The sequence below is a fragment of the Spinacia oleracea genome, chromosome 6 (assembly GCF_020520425.1).
Source record: "Spinacia oleracea cultivar Varoflay chromosome 6, BTI_SOV_V1, whole genome shotgun sequence".
NCBI lineage: Eukaryota > Viridiplantae > Streptophyta > Magnoliopsida > Caryophyllales > Amaranthaceae > Spinacia > Spinacia oleracea.
The window spans coordinates 137,861,017-137,884,463 of record NC_079492.1 but is presented as its reverse complement, the minus strand read 5'-3'; the positions used below and the strand labels follow the sequence as shown (position 1 = coordinate 137,884,463).

Genomic DNA, 23,447 nt, shown 5'->3' with positions numbered 1-23,447 from the left:
TTTTTTTTTTTTCTTGCTTGGTTGGTGCATGATTGAAGTTGTGAATTGATTGCTTTCCTTTTGAATGAGTATGATGTGGCGTAGATGAAAATAGAGTATTAGGGGTTTGCTCACCTCTCATTAACCACTACTCTACTTTAATTATATAGATTCATGTTAAAAATAATTTACAATTAAGCAAACCGCCATCAGAGATAGCGGTTTTGTTTTAATGCAACCACTACCTCAGATAGCGGTTTATAACATTGAACCGCCATCTCAGATGGCGGTTTGCTTTAAAACGAAACCGCTATCTCATATGGCGGTTCAATGCTGAACCGAAAAAAAAAATTATTTCTCTTTCTCCCTTGCTTACGTGGACAGTATGGTGGGAAATAACTTAGAAAGTAACTTATCTAGGGAATTATTGAATCTTTATGCAATATTGAAGGAAATCGCTGCATATGCTGTGTTGGTATAAAAAATGCTGGTATTGAGGTTTTGCATTCGTCGTGACTCCAGGAGTTTTATTCTCCAAATAAGATTTGAGATTTCCCTTTCTCACTCTCTCAACGTTCTCCCGCTCGTCCTTCAATAGTTTTCCCCCAAAAGTTTTATTCAAGAACTGAGGCTTTACCAATTCGAATCCCTAATTCCTGATCACCTTGGCATCGGCTATGAATCAATTGCAAAATTCACGTAATTGAACATCTCAATCAAGAAGAAGAGACAAGAATGGTGGTAGCAATGGCGGCTGGTTCTGTAGAAAGAATTCGAAGTCTTATAGACTCAGTTACTTTCGCTGCTGATACACCTTCAAAGCTCGATAACTTGCATCAACTAAAGGAGGAATTGTTGCGCGTAGCAGATAATACTACTGTTGATTTCTCTGATTTCCTCCCTTGTTTGTTGAAGCTTCTCTCGGATTGTTTTAGCCCGGTTCGCAAATGCATTACCGAGTAAGTCTATCTCCTCAGGTTTTGCATTTACTGATTAAAACTGATTTTACGGATTAAAACTGATTTGCTATTGCTGTTGTGTGCGGTTACTAGTTTTTATGTTATGGTTTAACTGCTCGAAACTGATATTTACTGGTTAAAGCTTATATTTACGGAATTTGGAAAAATGTCAAATTGGAGAGAACAGGGACTACGTCTGTATAGGATGATTGTTGATTGTGTACTTGTACTAGCCATTCGTGTTTTTTAGAGCCCAGTATTGTTGGGATGTTGTTAAGGATGATAATAAGAATGTTTTGGGAGGCCAATCCTATATTCAGAAGCATTTTGAAGCTACTAGGGATAGCATTGAGGGGAATTGTTTGCATTTCTTGTTTTCTATTGATTAAGAGGAGTATGATTTAATGAAATATCCAGCGGATTGCTTAAGTTGACATATGATGGTTATTTTGTAGATTTTTAGATGAAGAGTATGTTTTTTTAGAATATTACACTCAAAAGATCAATCATTTTATTCCCCTATTCAAAATAGTAGTTACACATAGTGCAAAGTACTTTAAGGTGTCTAGAAAAATTTCGATGGTAGGGGAATTGGGTTTTAAGGTTGATGAATTGTGGTGTCTAGAAATGTGTCCTGAGTGGGTGAGTGGCTTTAGCGGTTTCTGTTGAATGGTATTTCTTTTGCCCATGGTGATTAAAGTTTATGTGGCCTGGAAAGGAGCAGCGAGATGCTTTTCTTTGGTGGGATGAAGACTACCTAGGCAGGTTTTTGGTGTGTTTGCTTTTCCTTTGTGGGAATGCATATTTGGGATGTTACCCTCATAATTTGTTGTCTCTTTATTTAACACTTTAACCAATGCCCTGATAATACAAAATCCCTCAAACCCCTTGCCTCCTTACGCTGACGCCTAGAATGAAGCTTGATAGTCACGCCCAGGTCTTGTTCTCCCTTCAGATGGACTTGTAAGCTGCTTCTTCCAGCTTTCCACGTTGCATTAATGCTAGATTTGCAGTTCTTTTACCTTTTGTTTTTGTTTTCGTCTTCCGTCTTTTTTTCATATTCCTGAATGTAGGGGAAAATCATTAGTTCATCCTTGAATTCAAAATTATTTTGGTCTTTTATAAGTCGGCTGTCGTGCTCTCTTGTGTTTGTTAAGGTTAGTAAGTTTGAAGCAAATTCTGAATGTTGTTACTTTTTTTTGGGAAATAGGAAGGCTCTAACTCCATTTATCTTCCTAGATGGGGCATTAAAGGTCTTTGCACTTCCCTCTTTGTTTTGTAAAAAATATTTTCTTTTACCTTCAAATTTATCTAGATTCCCCCTTTCTCTTTACCCTATAATTCCTTCAACCTATGACCTATCTGATGTTTCCATTTGGATTTTAGGGTAATTGGTGAAATTGGGTTGAGGCATTTGGAGGTTTTACCTGAAACGACACCTGCACTGTTGACTGTTGTGGATGATGATACTCCAGCAGTGGCTCGGCAAGCTATCACATCTGGCACTAATATATTTTGCTGTACCCTGGAGAAAATAGCGATACAGGTATTATCTTGTGCGATATTATCCGTTGAAATTGGCTGATGAAAGATGAATAATGTAAAGATGTATATAGTCAAGTACTCAATATAGTAATCCAAGTTCATGCTGGTGGGAGTAACAGTGTCTAAGAGGGGTGGTTAATTTGATTCAGGTTGGGTTCTTCTAACTCTGTAGAGAATGATGCCTTGAGTTTCCCTATGTCACTGCAGAGAACGCGTGTGAGCATGAAACTTGTCATGGCTAGTAATATACTGGATCTAGGGACGTGGATGGGCCAAAAAGAGCTTGGGACTTTGAGCACGCTGGGTTTTGGCTCATCTTGGTTAGCTCGAGCTTGGAGCTCATTATTTGTTAGAGTTCAAGCCTGGGGCTCTTAATCAGATGTATTGATTGCCTAGAATTTTATACTTGTAAAATTTTCCTAATTGAAGGCTTTTTGATTTTCCTGCACTCTATCTAATTTTTTTTATTATGTTTTCCTCATCAAAGTCTTTTTTTCTTTCCTTTTGGGCACAAATATGCAATTAAAGTGATGGGATAGTTTTCTAAATTTTAGCCTGGTTGTCTGTATGAATTAACTTTGCTCATGTAGAAGGGAATATATGTATGAGTCTTATAAATCCAATCTAACCAGATGTCATTTAGCATGTAATAATCCCTGGATAGTTCAGACCACCTTCTTATAACTTCTTCCATCTTCTAATCAATTTTCTATTAGAATGTCCTCCTCTTATCTTATCCTTGCAATCTCTAGGGACTGCAAGCAAGCAAGCTGGATGATTCACTTGAGTCAGCATGGGAGTGGATGCTGAAGTTGAAGGAAAAGATATGCTCAATAGCTTTCGAGGTAAGTTACATGACATAATATTTTGAACACCCTTTTTTTAAAAAAATTATTTGTATATGTTTTTTTTTAAAATCAGGTTATGGTGTTCTTATACGAAAGAAACTCAATGTTTTTTTAATTCTTGATAGTTCTGATGAATGACTTTATTTTGCCGCAGTCTGAAAGTGATGGCAAGCGATTATTGGCTTTGAAATTTGTTGCAGCCATCATTCTTATTTATACCCCTGACCCCAATGGCAATACTGAGCTGCCACCTCATTTAATCGGCGATGGTAATGGTTATAGTGAACAGCTCAATCAAGCTATTATTATGTACTTAATATTTCTTGTTGGTATTGTTGTGCTTAAGGGTCTGATCTTAGCTGCAGTTAAGGAAGTAGGGTTCAATATCTCATGTGTTCGTAAAGGGCATCCTATACTGAAGCTTGGAGATCTGTCTATTGAAGCCAGTCAAAGCTTGAGATTATTGCTTGATCAGCTTCGCCTCCCCATTGTGAAAACACTTAGCACCTCCATGGTGGTTGTTCTCATTAATTGGTAAACCATACACTCTTCATAAGTTATATGTTTGCTTGAAACCAGTGTTAGGTTGTTAGTCTTGAAGTTTAGTGTCTCTCGATCCGTGTTTGGTGTTTTATGGTTGTCTGTTTTGAAATTATGAATAGTACCTCACTATTTAATACCTTAGCCATGCAGGCTTTTCGAATAAATATATGAAAAAATGGATTTAGTTAACTAATCTATGCATTCATTTATTAAAAGATTTCACCAATTAAATGACTTCTACTTAAAGAAAAATAATAGCTAAAATGCTAAATACTTTTATTTCTAATGATGCGACTTACTAAGAATGGGTCAAATGACACAAATGCACCTATTAAGTGTTTTGAACAAAAAGTCTTGTTTAGTTTGAGGTGATAGTGAATTTGAGATCAGTTTAGGAGGGAAAACCTGCATCAGTGGATTTTTCTTTGGAAAAATTAACAAGAATAACCCTTACTATGGGCACAGTCTTCTCATTTTAATCTCAACTGGAGTTTAACCCTGAAAAATCCCAACTACTAGTTGACGTTTCTCATATGGTAGTAGCGAACAGGAGAGACGAACTGACAAGACGCTGGAACTTTTTTTTTTATATGTTCCCGTGGTTCCATCTTCGAGAACTCCCAGTCCATTGAAATCAATTTGAAGCTTTTATGTTTTGTTTTTTTTTTTGGATTTGAGGATGAAGAATTTGGTATTGTTGTTTCTGAAGATAGGAAGATGAAGGAAGGTGGTGAGACACAGAGGAGTAGGAGAAGGCTTAGATGAAATTGGGAATGTGAGTAGTATTGGGACCATGGGAGGAGGTGGTGGTTGGTTCTTGGCGGTAAGTTGTTGGTGGACATGGTGGTGTTAGTCACTCAACATAGGTGATACGAGTAGAAGAGGTGTGAGAGAGAGAGAGTTCTTTAACAACAACAACAAAAATGAAAAAGCAATTAACCGGTTGTGAAGGTCACCGGTTATGTGGGAGTGTTTTGATAATGAATCCCCAATAGTACCTGGCCTGTTAAGGATAACCACAGACATTGCATTATGTTATGTTAGATTGTGTGTGATCTTGTAGCAACATTTCTTGTGGTTCTATCTATTGCTCTGCTGGCAGCTGGTGGCTGTTATCAATATTGTTATTTCTGTTTGGAGGTGAATCCAAGAATGTAAAGATGTAGAATACAACTTAACAGTATACGGAGTACATCTTTGTGTTTACCTTTTTTGTATTAATAAAATCTTTACATATTTTCCAAAAAAAAGAAATTCATCTTTGTCCTAGTTTTGAATTTTGTGAGATATTTTTATTCCCATCACTACTTGCCTCCTCTCTTTGTTTGTTTGTCTGTCTACTTCTTACATTTTTACTCGTCATTGATTGTTGGTCAGCGTACATAGGTATTGCATGCTATGTTTGTGAACATTGTTCCCTAGACTCTTTTGTTTACTAAGGATTCTTATCATGCTTTAGGAGTTAAACAGAGACTCAATAAACCTTAGTGCATCTATTGTACTTTGTCCGTTTCTGAATAAGTATCATTTAAATTATTTTGTGAATTAATGAGGTAAATTAAGTTGCTTATGCCAGGAATTTTTGCTTTCTGGGAGTTACAAATGGCAATGCCTGAATTCCTGAAACCTTGTTGAAAGTTGTTAAACTTGAAGTGAAAATGAGAATTGTACTGTAATCCTTTTGAAAACTAGGAGTGATGGATGTTGGTTTCATGCTCTGTAATTGTAGGGTTAGGGAGACTATGAGGAGCTCTTCCTAGAAGCTCCCTCACCCCCTAAGTGTTTAGTGTTTGATAATCATGTTAGTTGAGTTTGTATTGGTGTGAGCTGTATTTATTTGATGATATTTCTTTAATTTATGCTCATGTACCGAAAAAGTTACTAAAGTACCCCGATTTAAGAATTGTTGGAAAGACAAAATATGAGTATCTGTGTCGGAAAGTACAAGTGTTTTGTGTAAGACATTGACTAATTTTATGTAATGTTGGTGATGGTTAAGGAATAGTTTTTAAATCAAATTAGTGTAGTAGAATTGTAGGATTGCATTTATCTGAAACTCTTAAGAAGAAACAGAAACTAACACGGTAATGATTAAGAAACAGAGGAGATATTAGATTCTGGAAAATGCTTGAGCTGTTGATTTGACCCTGGTAATAGATAACAGGATCTGACATTCAGAAGTACTCCCTCCGTCCCTTAATACTCGCACCGGTTTGACCGGTGCAGAGTTTAATACATTTGAATTGACTTATTAATTTAATGGGTGTTTGTTGATAGTGGGGTATTTTTTTAATATAGTTAGTGGGGAATGTGTAAGGGGTGGGGAGTGGTGAGTGAGGGGTGTTGATTTTTAAATGATTTTTTGTAGGGAATAGGGGTGTGTAGGTGGGGTAATAGGTAAGTGTGAGAAATAATATAATATTAGTAAAGATTTCCATTTATAGAAGCGGTGCAAGTATTAAGGGACGACCCGAAAAGGAAATCGGTGCAAGTATTAAGGGACGGAGGGAGTATCTGGTTTCCTAGTCCAAAACAGGAAAATCTGTGTATGCAAAGACTCGTGCACCCGTGTAATGCTCGGTTCTAATATTGTAATATTTCTGTAGCTAATTATGAGGAGGGGGAGTCGATTTATATGGTTTACTCCTTCCACAACTTCTTTTGGAAAATGTTCCTGTTCTGAACTGGTTTTACTCAAGTAATAGTGATGCTTTCTTCCCTATCCCCCTAGAGTCAACAGCTGAAAATACTTCAGCTTTGAGAAGGATAATGATGGTGACTTGGTAAGTTTTTTAACTGGAGCAAGGCTATGGTGAGTGATGACTGCAGTAAGAAACGGCTGTGCATTATTTTCCCATCATTTGTAGGAGTTAAATCTTTATTCAATTAGTTTCCTATTTTTTATTTTTTAATAAATTTTATCTCCTAGTAGGAAGCACGGAAAATATCATAACTTTGCTTTCATGTAGAATTGAGTTATAGAAGAACCACACAACTTTTTTTTGGGGGGGTCTATTGGTTATTGAATGGTACTGATTAGAAGGTCTTACTGGTATTCTCTAGGAAATAGATCTTATCGTGATTCATTTTAGTATTTAGAATGCAAGGACTTCCATTTATTGTTGCGGAGGGGATCAAGCCAGATGTTCTAGTGCTTTGGTGAGAGTCTTTTTGTGTGTAATGGCAAGTGTTCCAGTTTACCAAATCAATTGATTTTTTTTTCTTTGAGTTTCCATGAATTTACTTGAAAGAGAAGTGGTGGTAAAGTGACCAGAAGGTAGATCTTCTTAAGACAAAAAGGAACATACTATCAGATCCTTTTGAGAAGGTCTTTCCTAAGATCATGAGTGCATGTCCTTCTACACGTATAAATTAAATTTTATGTTCCTTGTTTGGGATCCTCATGATTAGTGTGTTTGTAATTGTTTGTTCTTACTTACTTTTTGGTTCTTTTTACCAGTTTGTCAGCCATTGCCGTGAAGAGGCCATCCTTTTATGGACGAATTCTTCCAGTCCTTCTGGGTCTTGATCCTTCAAATTCTGTTATCAAGGGGTTGCATGCTTATGGAGTCCAAAATGCTTTAAAAAATGCATTTCTCTCTTGCTTGAAGTGTGCATACCCAAGTGCTACCCCGGTATAGTCTTTCATCTTCTCTTTTGTGTTGTTTCTTATGCAGATTAACTAAGTTCTGTTCAGTGATTACCTTGGACCTTGTGTTGGTGTCTGTATGATGACTGTCTACTTTATTTGAACTATGGGGTAGTTGATGTACCATGGTTGTTGGTGGTAGCTGTAAGATGTCTGTCTATTTAATTTGTACGATAGAGTTGATCTTTGCATCTTTGGACGGAGATCCACACATTAGATATTCAGGAGATACATATAATACTTTTATTAATCAACTTTCTCTGATCCTCTGCTATCTTTATCTTTTTGAAATACGACGCTTTCTAGTCATGCTTGATCTGCAAAAAAATTCTTATTAAAGTGACCATGTTTACTTGGATTTGGATCAGATAACAAGTATTTTGTGTGAGGTCTAGATGCTTGAGGTTGTCATAGACTCATAGCAGTGGGTGCCTTGCATGTGTATAAGTTTTTGTCTACATTGATACGAATAAAAGATTACAGGTACTTGGATGCAATATTCTTCGTAAGTATGCTGCATTCTTATTTTATTTAGAGAAGGAAAGAGACAACCTTGCAACCTTGGCCCTTGCCTTTATGGTAAAAGTCATCACCTGACTGGTTCAGTCACTGGAATCATCCTTGCATCTTTTATTGTCAAATCGTTCTTAAAAGTTCAAAGCATCAACCTGATGCGAAATTGCTCATTCCTAGACCTTACTGGGAGTTGGGACTGATCCCATCAAATTTAATCCTGCTTGTCTTTCCTTTTGAAATCTTTCCAGAATACCTTATTTTGTTCTTAATGCTATTATTTTTCAGAGCCTGTGCATGTCTTCCAGAATGAGTTACAGTTCGTATGATTACCCTGTTAAATGCTACCCCGTAATACTAACCTTGTCATGCTCCACCCTAGCAAGTTATTTGGAATGGAATGTTGTCTACTTTGGTTTAGTAGATTTGAGGCTGTTGATGGGTCAGACTATTTGACCTTCAGGAGAGTGATTCTGCAACTTCATATTTTTTTTCGCCTCTTATGTGGAGTTTCCCACTAGTACCACTGGCGGAGCCAGTGTGTTAAGGGTGGGCGACCGACCACCCAATTAATACGGACTAAATAACTGTTTTACTAACATGTCAACACCCCAATTCAAAAATGTCGACACCCCGATTCAAAAATCCTGGCTCCGCCACTGCTAGTACCTAATGGCTGAAAAAGTTTGCTGCAGCACTTCAAATTTCTGGCTACATTTATGAACATGATTCTTATAGGATATCAAAGATTTTTGTCATTTTCATGCCGAGTAGTTACCCTTATTTTAATGTTGTAATTTCTACTAGTTAATCCTTTGCTATTGTAGAGTCCTCTGTTATGAGAAATTATTTCAATAAAACTTTTAATGCTTTTGGCTTATGGAATCATTTATTTCTGCAGTGGCGGGATCGCTTAGTTGGTGCGCTGAGGGAAATGAATGCTGGGTATTTGGCAGAAAAAGCCCTTGAAGGCGTATGCAGTATCAATGGAAATGTGAAGGAAGAAAAGGTTCAGTTTGTTGCTGTTAAGGTACTCACTTTTGCATAATATGCCTTGCTTAAAGCATTTATGTACTGATTGCGATATTTATTTGAAACATTAAGTAACTGTTTAAGAACCATTCGTTGCTGTTTATCTTTTTATACCTTGAGTGAAAGTACCAGTTTTACTAAGAAAACTTGGGTACTTTTTTCAAATATGCACCAACTTATTCTGAGTATCTGACAGGAGGAGCAGTCACTTGAAGATCCAGTGCATACTAAGGTGGGTAGAAAAAGAACCAGTGATCTGGAAGTTGGTGACAGGAATGAAGATGATGACACACCTGGAAAACGTGCCCGATCTATGCGCAGCGTATCAGAAGATCTGAGTGATAAGTCAGACGCTCTTCATACTGATACCGAAGTCAAGTCTGAAACAACTAGTGGGGCAAATACATCAAAAGAAGATGATTTGGGGCCTGTGCAGCAACTTATAGGGCTATTTGGTGCCTTGGTTGCACAAGGTGAAAAGGCTGCTGCATCTTTGGAGATACTTATATCAGGTATCTCTGCTGACTTACTTGCGGAAGTGGTTATAGCTAACCTGAAAAACCTTCCTTCTACTTGCCCAAAGGCTGAGGGGGATGAAGAACTTCAAGCAAGTATGGCTTTGCATCACAACACAGTTGATACTCCCTTCGAACAACTTTCATCATTTTTTACGAATGCCCTTCAATGTGGCAATTCCGAGCACATATCCTCAGCAGCAGTTATCGAACCGTCAGAGTTATATGACATTGAGGCAAGCATCTTTCTGTCTCTTGTGCATCTTTGTAGGCTCATATTTTTCATGTCGCAGACCCCCCCCCCCCCCATTTCTTTGTGAAAAAAGTTCTCCATTGAGTTTTAGTAAGTTTGATCAGTGGAGGACAAGGAGTGCCCTATCACAATTAATAGAATTATTGATTCCTGGTAAGTTTAACTAAGAGATAGGTCCAGCAGAACTTCTTTGATAAAGTACTAAAGGGAACAAAAGACTGGAGTATTGGCAGGTTAAGTGACGGGTAGCATGCAGGTGAGGTGGGTTAGTTACTTGGTTTCGGGAGGAGTGAATGTCAGAGGGTGTAATTAAGGTGTGCATTGTTTGCTGGTGATTTAGGTGCTTTTAATGCTTGTATTTTTTGTACTAAGGACTAGTGAGGTTGGGATGTTCTGGGATTGCGTTCTGTTTGTGGCCTCTTTGTGGTCGGTTGCACTGGGTGCTTTTCCAAACTTATTTCCTTTCAAATTTTCTCTTTTATAATCTATAATGAGAAATTTATACTCTCTTACTGTTGAAAATTGAAATGTGGTGTTGTTCTTGATGAATTTATCAATTTTGGTAAGTAGTCCAAGAGAAAGCAGTTAGGTACTCTGTCCCAAAAAGACTCACGAGTCTCGAGCCATGATCATTTTATCGTGTCACTCTGTTACAGATTGTTAGTATATGCTTTTTGTTCACTGAGGTTACAATTCCTATTTTGCGTGTCTACTTCATTTTTCTTTGTAAGAAATGAACCTTTTTACTCTGTTCTCTTGTTTAAGTGAGCTTCATGTCTACCCTGAATTCGCAGCTTCCGCTTCCAGAAGAATCTCTTGCTATGGATGTTGCTGATAACAATGTGACATATACTACCTCAAAAAAATCGACCGAGCTTATCGATTCAGATATGCCATGTGCTTCCGCTTCTGGTAATCTTTTGGACGCACCCAAGGGGTCAGCGGTTTGTGCGTTTCAAGATATGGGACCTTCAGATACTGGCATTCCAGGCTTGGATAATGCTTGTAGTGAGGGATTGCTGGATACTGTTGCTTCTTCGTCATTGGCATCTACAGATCGGGATGATGGCAGCCAAGATCAAGCTACCAGTGTTGGGAAAAGGTCTAAAGCAGAATCACTTCCATCAATCTCAACTGAGAAGTCTGAGGAACTTAGCTCTAAAACTGCTGCAGCAGATGCAAACATAGGGATGGCCTCCACAGCGAGTTCTCTTGGGCCAGTTCACCAGTTTGTCTTGCCTAAGATTTCAGCGCCCGTGATAGAACTTTCTGGCGAAGACAAGGATAAGCTTCAAAAGCTGGTATTTTTGCGCATTGTGGAAGCATACAAGCAGGTTGCTGTCTCTGGAGGTTCACAGCTTCGGTTCTCTTTACTTTCTTATTTGGGAGTTGAGGTAATATTATTTTGTTCAAATATTAATGCATATCCCTCCTTTAACGTGCTTTGTTATTCCTTGTATTTATAGCTGATGTGTTCTTTCCCCAGCAAGACCATCCTAGTTTTTTTCTTTTTTATATAATTTTTGTGGAACTGTACTTTTTGTAAATTCGGATTAGTCAGGTAGGGAAAGTGTGCAAAAGAAGTTTTTCATCAAATTAGAAGACACCAAGGAACTTATCCATTTATTTCTTGGATGAATCGTACTTTTTCATTTACATTCAAGGAGAAAATAGCCATTAAATCACCCGAAGTTCTTCTTCTTGATTATCCTAACAGTGATTTTTCTGTTCTTCAATTACAAATATAACTACTCTGTATAACATAATTGGGCTGTCATTACAATTATCAAGATTATCCACCACCATTTATTTATTTTTGAAGAAAACATTTCAATTTGTAGAACTGAGCAGTTCTACGCCACACTGATTGGACTAGGATTTGTGAAATCCAAAATCTTTCAAATGATTTTTTTAGGAGCCTTAATTTAAATCCCAGAATAAAAAATTTATCTTTTTTATGTACAAACAAAATCTGATTTTGTCATGGGGCACCCCGGACTCTCCTTGAGCTTAGGTCCGTAAACCTCGTGCATTTTTAAGATGTCAGGGGTATCCTGTGAATTACTGAAAATGCGAGGGTACCTCGTGCATTTTTAAGGCGTCAGGGGTACCCCATGAAAAATCCGAATAGAATACCCTTCACTTTCAAGTTCATGTCTGGTTGATAATTCCAAGGAAAGAACAGTGAGTTTTTAAAGAGGGGATATCAACACGGCAGAATTGTGAAAATTTTGTGACATGATGTAAAAAGGTTTTTATGCCATTATAGGATGTTTTGATTAATAATTCCAATTGAAAATTCTTTGCTAATCAAAACACCTATAGTGGCACAAAAAGCATCCGGTCACAATTTTATGCTCTTCCCTTGCCTTCCAAACTGGATGTACTGTATGCATAAATGACTGCAAAGAGGAGCAACCCAATACTTTTATACCAAACCAAAAACACTTCTACCAGAGAAACATCGCCTTTGAGGTATGTTCAATTGTTTTTCCTGTTTCTTATAAAAAAACGTTGGCTTTGCTGTTCTCTTTGTCATAAGCCTTTTTACTGCAGTGCAGCATGACTACAAGGCTTCTGAGAATGGCTCTGTTAAGTACTTGTTGCAGCTCACTGTTCGCTAATATTTTTTTTTACTTTGGTGTAACCTTCTGCCACTTTTTAGTATTGTGATTTTTAACAATTAGAAAAGTAGCTTTGGATTGAAAATATCGTTGAATGAAGAAAAGTGATGCTGGTATGAAACAGATGCAGCCCGTGTTTTGTATTGTCACTGTCTTCACTAGCAGGCGTCCCTTTTGTTATCACCACCGTATATGGGATTTTCTGTGCTTTGACCTAGTTTACCTTTTTTGTTCTGCAGCTCTCATTGGACCTTGACCTTTGGACATGTCTACAGACGCACATATTGTCAGATTACGTAAATCATGAGGTGATATATATTCTTTAGTTTTCCATTATTGTTGTCAAGTTGTGTTTCTTTCTTAAATATCTTCTTTCATGATCCTTACACTCCTATATGAAAACTATGTTAAATTATGTATTTAACTTTGTTCCAGATCTGTATGTTATGTATGGTAAGTTCTGTCAAAAAGATACAACATACTAGTTTCTTATCAATATTTTAGTTGAAGATTTGGTAAACAATTGCTATATCCAGTAATTTGTGATATCTCAAGGAAGAGACGGGTGTTGGAGATTCTTATTATTGTCCTGAAATATGGACTACTTGAACTGAGTCTGTCAATGTGTTTAGGGGCATGAGTTGACGTTGCGTGTCCTCTACCGGTTGTATGGGGAGGCGGAAGAAGAGCGTGACTTTTTTTCTTCCACAACTGCTACTTCTGTGTATGAAACGTTTCTTCTAAAACTGGTGAGTGTACTGTCCTCTATTTTATTTCTTTTGTTTCAGTGGGTATTTATTCGTAGAGATAAATTGTTGAAGATCTATGCAGGCAGAAACATTAAGAGATTCTTTTCCGCCATCAGACAAATCTTTAAGCAGGTTGTTCAGTGAAGTTCCATATCTGCCCAAATCGAGTCTTAAATTATTGGAATGCTTATGTTCTCCTGAGATTGGAGATAAAGACGACAAAGAATTGCATAACGGAGATCGGGTAACCCAAGGTCTCAGTGCTGTGTGGAGCTTGATATTGCTGAGGCCAACTCTGCGTGATGTGCTGTTGAAAATTGCTTTGCAGGTTTGTGTTTTATCATACTAAATTCTTCTTCTTCAGGTCAGTCTGTACTAGAACAATGATCTAAATGCAGTTAGAAATTTCCATAGCTATTCCTAATGACTAATTGACTATATAGATGTATTAAATTCTGATACCTCGTCTTTTTTTCTTTTTTTTGGAAATCATTCCGGGTATCTTCTATGAAATATAGTTAAATATTAAATGTAAGCCTCATGTAAAGACTAAAGATAACGTATCCACTGATAAGATTTCTTCCTTCCAAAGAGTGCAGTACATCATCTGGATGAAGTTCGTATGAAGGCAATACGTCTGGTATGCTTACTATGCCAGTATACTAATATTTGGACCTGTGTAAGTGTACAAGTTCTTTATCTTTTTTGTCATTTCTTCAGGTTGCAAATAAATTGTATCCTATACCATCAATCGCCCTGCAAATAGAAGAATTTGCAAAGGAGAAGCTGCTTTCTGTGGATAATACCCGTAGTGCAGATGCTGCAGACACTGATAAATCCAGTATTCAACCGGAAAAGGTGTCAACTGCTTATCAGAACTTGTTCTTTTTTAAGAGTCAACAAGACACAGAATTTCACTGGAATTACCCGTAGGGTTTATTCTTTTTAAAGCCCCCCTCTTTTTGTATGCTCATATCTACTTCTAGTTAAAGGATGTGGTTGGTTGATTTATTCGTGATATTGTTACATTGACTTGTTAGATCAATGGTAGGTACATTTCAAAATTTCGAAAGGAGATTTTTAAGTTTTTAGTGGTCTTGTAGGCTACCCGGAACATTTTGACATGGGATTTTTCTACAAAGAGTGGCATTTGGCCAACAGATTATATAGCTTATGAATGTTGTGAAAAAGTGCTAATCATAAATGTTTCTGCTATTCAAGATGAGGTGACTGTTTGTATATGCTTAATTGGAGATGTACATTTGTATGGACGTTTTTTTGGTTGTTCCTTGTTCCCCCCTCCCCCCTCCCCCCTCCCCCCCGCGCCCCCCCCCCTTTTTTTTTCTTATGGTGAATTGGTGATGCATGTGGAATTTCCTGTTGTGCATCTCTATTCTACAAGGGAACGTCTGATGTCTTTGACTGTTTAAAACAAAGGTCATACGGATTATTACGCCCTTATTAACGTTTTAAAAAAATTTAATCGAAAAATAATATTCATCTCTTTCTAGTATAATTCATTTCAAACCAAAAATATAGAATCTTTCCATTAATCTAAGCAACTAAATAATCCGTATGACCTTTGTTTTAAAAATTACTATATTCATAAATCGTATAAAATATTATGATACATTAGTTTACGGTATCATAAGAGGTTTGTTGCGATGTCAATGTCCTCTGATATCGTGGTAGTCTTTTGTTGATGACACGTCATGTGCTATTTTAATTTTGGATTCTGAACCTAAATCACTTGTGCTTTTGTATTCTCTATGGTTGCAATCCTCTGCTGGTAAATTTCCACCTGTTTTTGAGTTTGCCCCTTATCCCATTTTTTTTAACTTGATCAGAGTCTTGAAATAACGCTGTTTGCTAAAGACCAAGCGACAGGGGAAACAACGGCTGTGGACTCCTCTGCTCATAATTCCCAGCCACATGCACCTGGAGTTGTTGCAGATACTTCTGTATCTGAAGCACAACAATGCATGTCACTGTATTTTGCCCTATGTACAAAGGTGACACATTTACGTAGTTGGTTGTCTATAACTTTGCTATCTATTGACTCATTGAATATTTTATCCTTTGTGATCATCATTGTTTGCAGAAACATGCCCTTCTTCGTCAAATATTTGTCATCTATAAAAGCTCACCGGAGTCTGTGAAACAGGTGTATATGGTGTTGCATGTGAAATGTTAGTTGGACATAAGTGATATTATTCACTTTTTCATTTGCTGACACTGTAACTGTTGTGGATGTATAGGCAATTCATAGCCATATGCCCATTCTTATTCGAACAATGGGTGCATCACCACCCCTTCTTGAGATTATCTCTGATCCACCTGATGGAAGTGAGAATCTTCTGATGCAGGTTGCTCACATTATTGTACCTGAAATTTCATTGCATTTTATCCCTTTGTGGGGCATGATGGGACTAATATGCCCCAAACTGAGACTCTTGGTTTTTTTTTTGCCTTAGGTTTTGAATATTCTTACAGATGGTAGAGTTCCATCTACAGAATTGATATTTACGATTAAGAAACTTTATGAGACAAAGATAAAGGTAAAGTATATTTTTTCCGTGCTATTTCTGCTCTTGTTACTTCTGCGTAGGAGAACATTACTAATGTATCTTTATTTTTGTCGGCACAGGATATCGAGATTCTGTTTCCAATATTGCCCTTCCTGCCAAAAGAGGAGGTATTTTCTACATACTTATTATATGTGTTCTTTGTTATCTTCTTCCATGCCTGTTCGTCAATGATATTGTATAGCTGTGTAGGCATATACATATTAAATCTCATCTGTAGATTTCAGAGAAAATGCCACTTTCCCTACATACTTTATCTGCTATCTTGGATAGTGTCACTGAATCACTGTAGTTTCTTGTTGGGTAGTGTATACTATAATTTACCTAATCTTTAAGCATCATTATAGCATCATCAATTCATCATCAACCTGCTTACTCATTTGCATCAACTCCCAAACTTCTTGGTTACCTCTCTGCTGAATGAAGAGACATCTGGTCATTTTTATAGTTTGAAACATTAGAGGATAAGAGGCTTCTAAAAATAATGCAGCAGCTGTCTCTCTTCCCTTTTCTTTTGTTATCACCTTTGCTTCGATTATTTTAACATTTTTATTTTAACATTTTTTCTCATATTAGTATCCCCGAGTGTTATTATTGACTTATTGTTGTTGTTTAAATTTAATCTCTCTAGAATTATTCTTTTCCCGCCACCTCGTCATTTGTCCCCTGTATTTTCAAGATTTTCTTTATAATAATTTTGTGCTCCTCTCTCCTCTTCACTTCCCATCATTTTTCGGCAATACTTGTGGTAAATGGTAATTGTTATTGACTCTGTATTGTCAGGTGTTGAGGGTCTTCCCTCATGCTGTTAATGTCACCCAAGACAAGTTCCAGGCTGCTCTTGCACGCTTGCTACAGGTATTTGCTCTCCTTGTCAATAGAAATATATTTGCCAGTTTGCACAGTCTTCTACTACCTATAGGATGTTGATCTAAAGCAATAGAAATGTTGTCTTGCTAATTGTTATTACTCTACATGTCATCTCAAGTAAAGATGAGGGTGATGACAAAAGGTAGAGAAAATATTTCTTTCTCTCTCTGTGCCTAAGCAATCAAGTTTTGAACTTCCTCTATGCTGTTTCTTGTCATCCTATTGGAGGATTTTAAAGTGAGTTTGCTAAGTTGGATGAACAATGGCCAACAAAATTATCACATTAGGAAGGTCTTTTTATCAAGAAACCTTTAGAATTTTTTTAATTGAACAATGAGAAAACCATTCTGGCTAAGTTTTATAGATTCAGCAACTATTTCTATGGGTCACCATCTAACCACTTGAACAAATTGTTGTGCAGGGGTCAACTCCTAGTCCTGTGCTAACTCCGGCAGAAGTGTTAATTGCCATCCACAGCATAGATCCTGATAAAGATGGAATCCCTTTGAAGAAGGCATTTTTCTTGCCACCATCTTTTCATTTTTTAAACAAGATACTTTTTTATGCTTTCATTTTTTTTCTTTTTCATCTTCTTCTGTCTGAATTCCCATCTTAATATGATGTAGCCTGTATTTCCCATCCATGAACAGGTAACTGATGCATGTAATGCTTGCTTTGAACAAAGGCAAATGTTCACGCAGCAAGTAATTGCCAAGGTTTTGAATCAGCTGGTATGTTATGGGAAACCTTCTAGATTCTCTTTCTTTTTTATCCCTAAATTTAATTCGGTATCCTTTGGTTTTGTTTTCCTCTGTTCTCTTGTTGTAGGTTGAACAGATTCCTCTCCCATTGTTGTTCATGAGAACAGTACTGCAAGCAATTGGGGCTTTTCCAGCTTTGGTAAGAGTTTTTCTGCATGTTGGTCTTTCTTTTGTTGCTAGGTCTTGACTGGTGACCCTTTTCTGTCCAAAAGTGTGAGAAAATATTTTCTGTTTCAACCAAGTTTATTGTCTTTATACTTATCACTTTCGAACTTCAATGCAATTTTACTGATCACTTTGAAATACCAAATGCTATATTTTGGCTCTTTAGAATACTGATGCTTTAAGGATCTCTTAATATGCGTGTAAAACCTTATACTCCGGTCTCCATTCAACAAATATCTTGGTGAAGTGTCTAATTTATATAAATAATGTGTCCGTTTGACCTTGAACAGTGTCTAATTTGTCATAGTGCTTTTTTGAACAGTGTCTAATTTGCATTATAATAATGGAAGTGCTTATCCATTATTATAGATTTAAAAAAAAAATTGTATGGAATTGCATTGTGTTATCTATATGAATGTGAATTTTGCTAGTTATTTAGTCTGACTTACGTATTTTCAATATTTTGGAAGTGTTATAATTTCGCATGGCTTGATCATTTGTTATTAATACTTGAATATTGTGTTGCTATATGGTGTTTGTTACTTTTACCAAGTACGGAAGTACCAACTAATACAAAACCATAACAGTCTAATTTGTTCAAGATAACCAGCTACAGTTATATGTTGTCCTCGTCAGAAACTCAGAACTACTATAGTTCCTGGTTGCCTTACGTTCCAACCAGCATAGACTGAGCTTGTATTTTATGAGGGGAAGGTCCTAATGTACGCAGTCTTACCCTTATTTTCTTAAAGAGGTTATTTCCCAGGATTGAACCTGTGACCTAGCGTGTAGCAAGTAGATACTTGACTAGGGGTGTTAAAAAAATCGGAATCGAAAAACCAGCCCGGAAACCCAAAAAGTTGGACCAAGTGGTAGGTAATCGTACCGAAACAAAATTTAAATGATTCAGTTACCAAACCGGTTGAAATGGCGGTTAAATGGTTTGTTACGGTTGCGATTTTTTGTTACATGGTTACCTGAAATAAACGATATGCTTCCTTCGTTCGTAAAATATTGCACCATGTTGACTTCACACTTCCCAACACACGAGTTTGACTCCTTATTTTTCGAATTATGCATAACTGCATAAGTAAAAGCTTTAAAAGATTGATATATAGAAAATATATATCGATACGAATCTAATAAAGACCTACATTATTACATAATTTTTACGTATACATTACAAAAAAGGCCAAAAGCACAACGTGAATAGTGTGAAAGTCAACATGGTGTGTTATTTGTGGAACGGAGGAAGTAGTTGTTTTTTTCCTAAGTTGAACTGTTATTTTCAACTCTGATTAATCATAATCACTCACCTTTGACTCCAAACACATTTTCTATCAACAGGTATAAAACCGATTCTTGAAATTGTTCCTTTAAGCACAAGATGATGTTAGAAAGCAATGAATCTTATTATGATGATTGTTCTTATTTTCAGACTTTACTCTGAACGTGTTAATTCTCCAGTTTATTGTAAGGTTTGACAATGAATTGTTAATGCAATTTCTTTCTTTTTAAAAAAAACCTCAATAAAATAAGTACTAAGAAACTCTTCCAATTTTGTGATTTAAATCCTTTTTTAGCTCTTAATTAAATCATACTTCGTATATGACCTGTGAAATATAAGTATATAATAGTAAAAATAAAATAAAAACTATGTACTCCGTAGTTGAATTAGTAAAACCATTGATGTTTTGTCCTATTGGTAAAGATTGAGGGCATGTCTATGCTGGGTTACAGGTTTGAATCCCCTCTCCCTCATTTGCATTTGTACCGCCTGACTCATTTGCACTAGAAAAATAAGCTATAGGCTAAGGCTCCGTTCTATTTGACTTATTTTATTTGAACTTTTATTATTTGAATGTATATGCATATATCTTATCTTATGTTATTCGAACTTTTATTATTTGAACGTATATGAATACATCTTATCTTATGTTATTTGAACTTACTTTATCTGGAAAAGAACTTAATTTGTCTGAAATAAACTTATTTGTGTATGAAAATGTATGAAAAAGTCGAACAGAACAGAGCCTAAGATGGCTTGATTTTACTTGTCAAAGTGTATTTTTTTTGGTCAAAATTGAATGTATAAAATAAAAAAAATATTAACAGTACCGAAATTGCGGTTAACCATTAAGCGGTACAGTTACGGTTCACAAAATGCCGAACCGAAACTTCCGGTGAACCAAAAGCGGTTAACATAAATTAACACACCACAATTGACCATCGCGCTAAGGCACGACCTTCTAATATGAGAACTCATAGTTATTATTTTACCTTATTCATCAGAGTATGAGTTACTACAATGGTTTGTCAGTGTTACTAGTATTCATTTGCATATCAGTCTGCAGCATATTACTCTAAATTTCTTTTTTTTCGGACTCTCTAGGTGGACTTCATAATGGAGATCCTCTCTCGACTTGTAAGCAAGCAGGTAATAGTTTCAGCTACAGGCTGCCTTGCTTTTAGGCTTCTTCAGTTTCTCCGAGGTTTCTTGAATCTTATGATTGGCAACATTGTCTAACAGATATGGAAATTCCCAAAGTTATGGGTTGGTTTTCTCAAATGTGCACAGTTAACGCAGCCTCATTCTTTTCATGTGTTGCTTCAGGTACGTCCAATGCTTCCATGTTTGTTATTATCTGTCTTTCGTTGGCATGATTCTCAAGCATGATTTAGAAAGAAACAAAATTTTAAATTTCAAGATGCTGCCACTGTTTTCAGGATTATAGAAACTGGAAACAAGAGCTGTATAGTGTAACTTAAAACACAGTTCTTTAACTACTGGGAGCCTTAAATTGTATAGAGCTCTCAGTCCCTCCACCCTCCACCTGCTGCTTCCCAGTAAAGAGAGAGAATAAGGAAACAAATTTGTAGAATTCTTAGCTCTCTTTCCTTTTCTTCTTTCGAAATAAGATTGAAGCTTTTTAACTCGCATCGGTTTACTTCTTCCTTGTGATTTATCTAGAACAACAATCCAACCGTTTTAGCATTCTTAAACAGTTAAATAAACACATACTGCAGAGTAGAAAAGCTGGGACCTGGAGAGAGCCGGTCTAGAATTACTTTTGCTTGCTGCCTAGTATAGCAGCTTTTATTGTATCGTTGGGCCGTTAAGCTCAATGGTCGGCTGCAAAAGGATTGTGAATTGTGATGTCTCTTTGCAAACTCCATCAAGCACCAGACAGGCAGACAGTTTGTGCACAATGTTGTTTATTAGTGAAAATTAAGTTATACTTTCTTGGGATGGTAAAATCACCTTTATTTTTTTTTTTGGCCTGACAGAATAACTGTTTAGATGATGCTATATTATTGTCATTATCTTTGTTTTTTGGTGCATTTGGAGTTTTGTTTTGATTGTTAGTATTGTCTCTTACCAGCTACCACAAGCTCAGCTTGAAAGTGCTCTGAATAAAATTCCAGCACTCAAAGCTCCTCTTGCTGGTCACGCAAACCAACAAAATATAAAATCTACTCTCCCAAGGTTTGGCCAAAACGATCTCTGTTTTGTGGTACATTTTACTACTACACCTTTTATGTCATAAGATCTTAGACTAAGGATTGTGATTGCATTTATGGCTTTAGGTCTGTACTTATGGTACTTGGCATCGCGTCTGATTCTCAAGCTGGAAGTCAATCGCAATCGGGCCAACCTGAGGCTGGGGATGCAGGCAGTTCTGACAAGGATGCTGTCGCGGAGAAAAGTAAAGAATCATCTGGTGGAAGCTAGTGTAACTGGTGGAAATTCATGTAATAAGTTAACTTTTATCCCGCAACTTAAGCTACTATCTTATACCAAGTTTTATTTTTCAACCTGATATCAAATGACTGAACTATGTCCTATTGTCCTGTATTTATGGCTAGAAACACTTGAGCTCGGAGACTATCCATCTGGTTTGTATGAAGTGCTTAGCTATTTTACGAAAATGAGAGCCAAACCATCTGGAGGTGCGTCAAATGCAGCACGTGCAAGGACTCTGCATATTCTACATAAATAGGAAAATATGAGCGTCGTCAGATTGGCAGAGTTTGTTTATTGGAAGGGATTTAACATGCGGGAAATTTTGTATATCATGGTAAATTGTTAATATCTCCAACATATCAGCTATAGAAACTGATGTCTGTTATGACATGGTCTAAACAACCACAGCAGGATTGAAGATGATGGTTCCTTGCACCAACATATATGAACCTTGTACGTGCATTCAATATCTGTATTTACAATAATTTAATTGTGTCTATCTTTCCAGTAACACATCTACTACAGGATGTTGGGATCCAAACAACCTTTACTTATATACTCTTATAACATATAAATTGTATTGTTTTTAGGGAAATATAAATTGTATTTATAATAGCGGAGTATGTGTGGTTTTTTCATAGAAGTACTAATTTGCATATACAAAAAAAAAAAATTGTAATAATAGCTTAGTGGAAGTTATTGTTCATTGTCCGCTGCAGCGGAGAGCGAGGGTGGACCAGAGGGTGGCTCAAAGACTTCTAGAGTTCTAGTGGTTTCAAGAAACATCCCGACCATATTAGCATTAGAAAGCCACAAACTAGATATGGGCCAGCCCGATTGCATTATGGTAATGTTCATAACCCAAACTCAAGTAGTGGGATGTCTGATTCAAGCACGGTACAGTCTAACGACTTGTGGGGCATCATCCAACCATTTATGTGTTCATGGGAACCAAAGCTAACGACTTTCGTGCTCGACAAGTCATGATCTAATTAGGGTTTGATGATTTTAGGGTTGTTCAAGCTACTTCTCGAAGGGGAGTAATTTGGATGTTCTGGAAAAATGTGGTGGATCTGGCCACCTTCTCTACGGGTGATTACTCCTAAATGCCTTCTTCAATTTCAAGAATCTGAAACAGGAAACTCTGGTTATAGGAATGCATGCTCCAAGTAAGGATGCAACGTCATCAGGTTTGGAGGTGCAAGCTGATCTTTCCCTTGCCTCCTCTTCTTGGTTGCTTGTTGAGGATCTGAATGAAGTCACTTCTCAGTTTGAAAAGTCAAGAATTCGAGCTTTTAGATCCTCGCAATGTTAAGATTTCAACAATTTTCGTGATGAAGTTGGTTTAGTAGATTTGGGCTTTTCTGGTAATCTGTTTACTTGGGAAAACGCAAGAGAAGGTGCTGCCATGATTCGTGAGAGATTGGATAGGGCGCTAGCTAATGTGAAGTGGTTACAAACTTCCCTCGTACAAAGGTATTGCACTTGCCCATAACCTTTTCTGATCATTCGTCTTTACTTGTTGCATTAGATAATCCTTATATGTCTTCCTTTCCTTTTCGTTGTAAAGAGGTGTGGTTGGAACACCTTGAATTTACGAACTTTTTCATTAGTAATTGGGATGCTCCTAATGATCTTTTTGTGAAGGGAAGAGAGAATTTTCTTAGAAATATTAGTAATTGGAATCATATGGAGTAATAAGCAATAACTTGAAGTTCACTAAGAAAATTTAATTAACTACATCAAGCGCTTTATAATCCATGTGCGTATATAAATTTCCTGATTAGGGCAATCATATATCAGCACACAAGAAAATAAAAAGAAGAAAATAACTGCACAATACATGTACTCCCCATTGATAGTGATGATCTTGGAAGAACAAAAAATAAATAAAGTATGAAGAATCTATCAAAATACATGTGAAAAGTGCATTATAAGTTGGTGAATAATTTGATGCTCCTATATATTTTCCCAGCTTAAGGGAGAGAAGAATTGGAATAAGTTGGTAAAAATGTAAGTTAGGAAAAATCGATCCCCGTATTAGTAAGTTACATGCCAACTTTATGTTATCAAACGAAATTTGAACACAAATCACTATTATTTGATTATATT

At 36.6% G+C, this 23,447-nt stretch overlaps 1 protein-coding gene across 2 annotated transcripts; it reads left to right on the top strand.

Moving 5' to 3' along the window:
• Nucleotides 1-489: 489 nt before the first annotated feature.
• Nucleotides 490-21,950, top strand: LOC110794859 (uncharacterized). 2 transcript variants are annotated; one of them, XM_021999822.2, is made up of 28 exons: nucleotides 490-938; nucleotides 2,325-2,484; nucleotides 3,236-3,328; nucleotides 3,486-3,600; nucleotides 3,697-3,865; nucleotides 7,335-7,509; nucleotides 8,938-9,066; nucleotides 9,265-9,819; nucleotides 10,631-11,230; nucleotides 12,700-12,768; nucleotides 13,093-13,209; nucleotides 13,292-13,537; nucleotides 13,802-13,849; nucleotides 13,930-14,067; nucleotides 15,057-15,221; nucleotides 15,311-15,373; nucleotides 15,468-15,575; nucleotides 15,684-15,767; nucleotides 15,857-15,904; nucleotides 16,578-16,652; nucleotides 17,086-17,178; nucleotides 17,315-17,395; nucleotides 17,493-17,564; nucleotides 19,983-20,027; nucleotides 20,121-20,204; nucleotides 20,974-21,077; nucleotides 21,179-21,343; nucleotides 21,458-21,950. In XM_021999822.2, the coding sequence occupies exons 1-27, from the start codon at nucleotides 715-717 to the stop codon at nucleotides 21,321-21,323; spliced, it is 4,005 nt and encodes a 1,334-aa protein (XP_021855514.1). In that variant the 5' UTR covers nucleotides 490-714; the 3' UTR covers nucleotides 21,324-21,343; nucleotides 21,458-21,950. The 2 variants fall into 2 exon arrangements, with proteins under 2 accessions (XP_021855514.1, XP_021855513.1); XM_021999821.2 differs by having other exon boundaries at nucleotides 3,691-3,865.
• Nucleotides 21,951-23,447: the final 1,497 nt, after the last annotated feature.

Excerpts from the sequence above, each read along its gene's own strand:
- LOC110794859 (XM_021999821.2), top strand. The coding sequence starts at position 715 with ATGGTGGTAGCAATGGCGGCTGGTTCTGTAGAAAGAATTCGAAGTCTT. Across the intron at positions 15,374-15,467 it reads CACCGGAGTCTGTGAAACAG|GCAATTCATAGCCATATGCC; the intron begins GTGTATATGGTG and ends GTGGATGTATAG. Across the intron at positions 17,396-17,492 it reads CCAAGGTTTTGAATCAGCTG|GTTGAACAGATTCCTCTCCC; the intron begins GTATGTTATGGG and ends CTCTTGTTGTAG.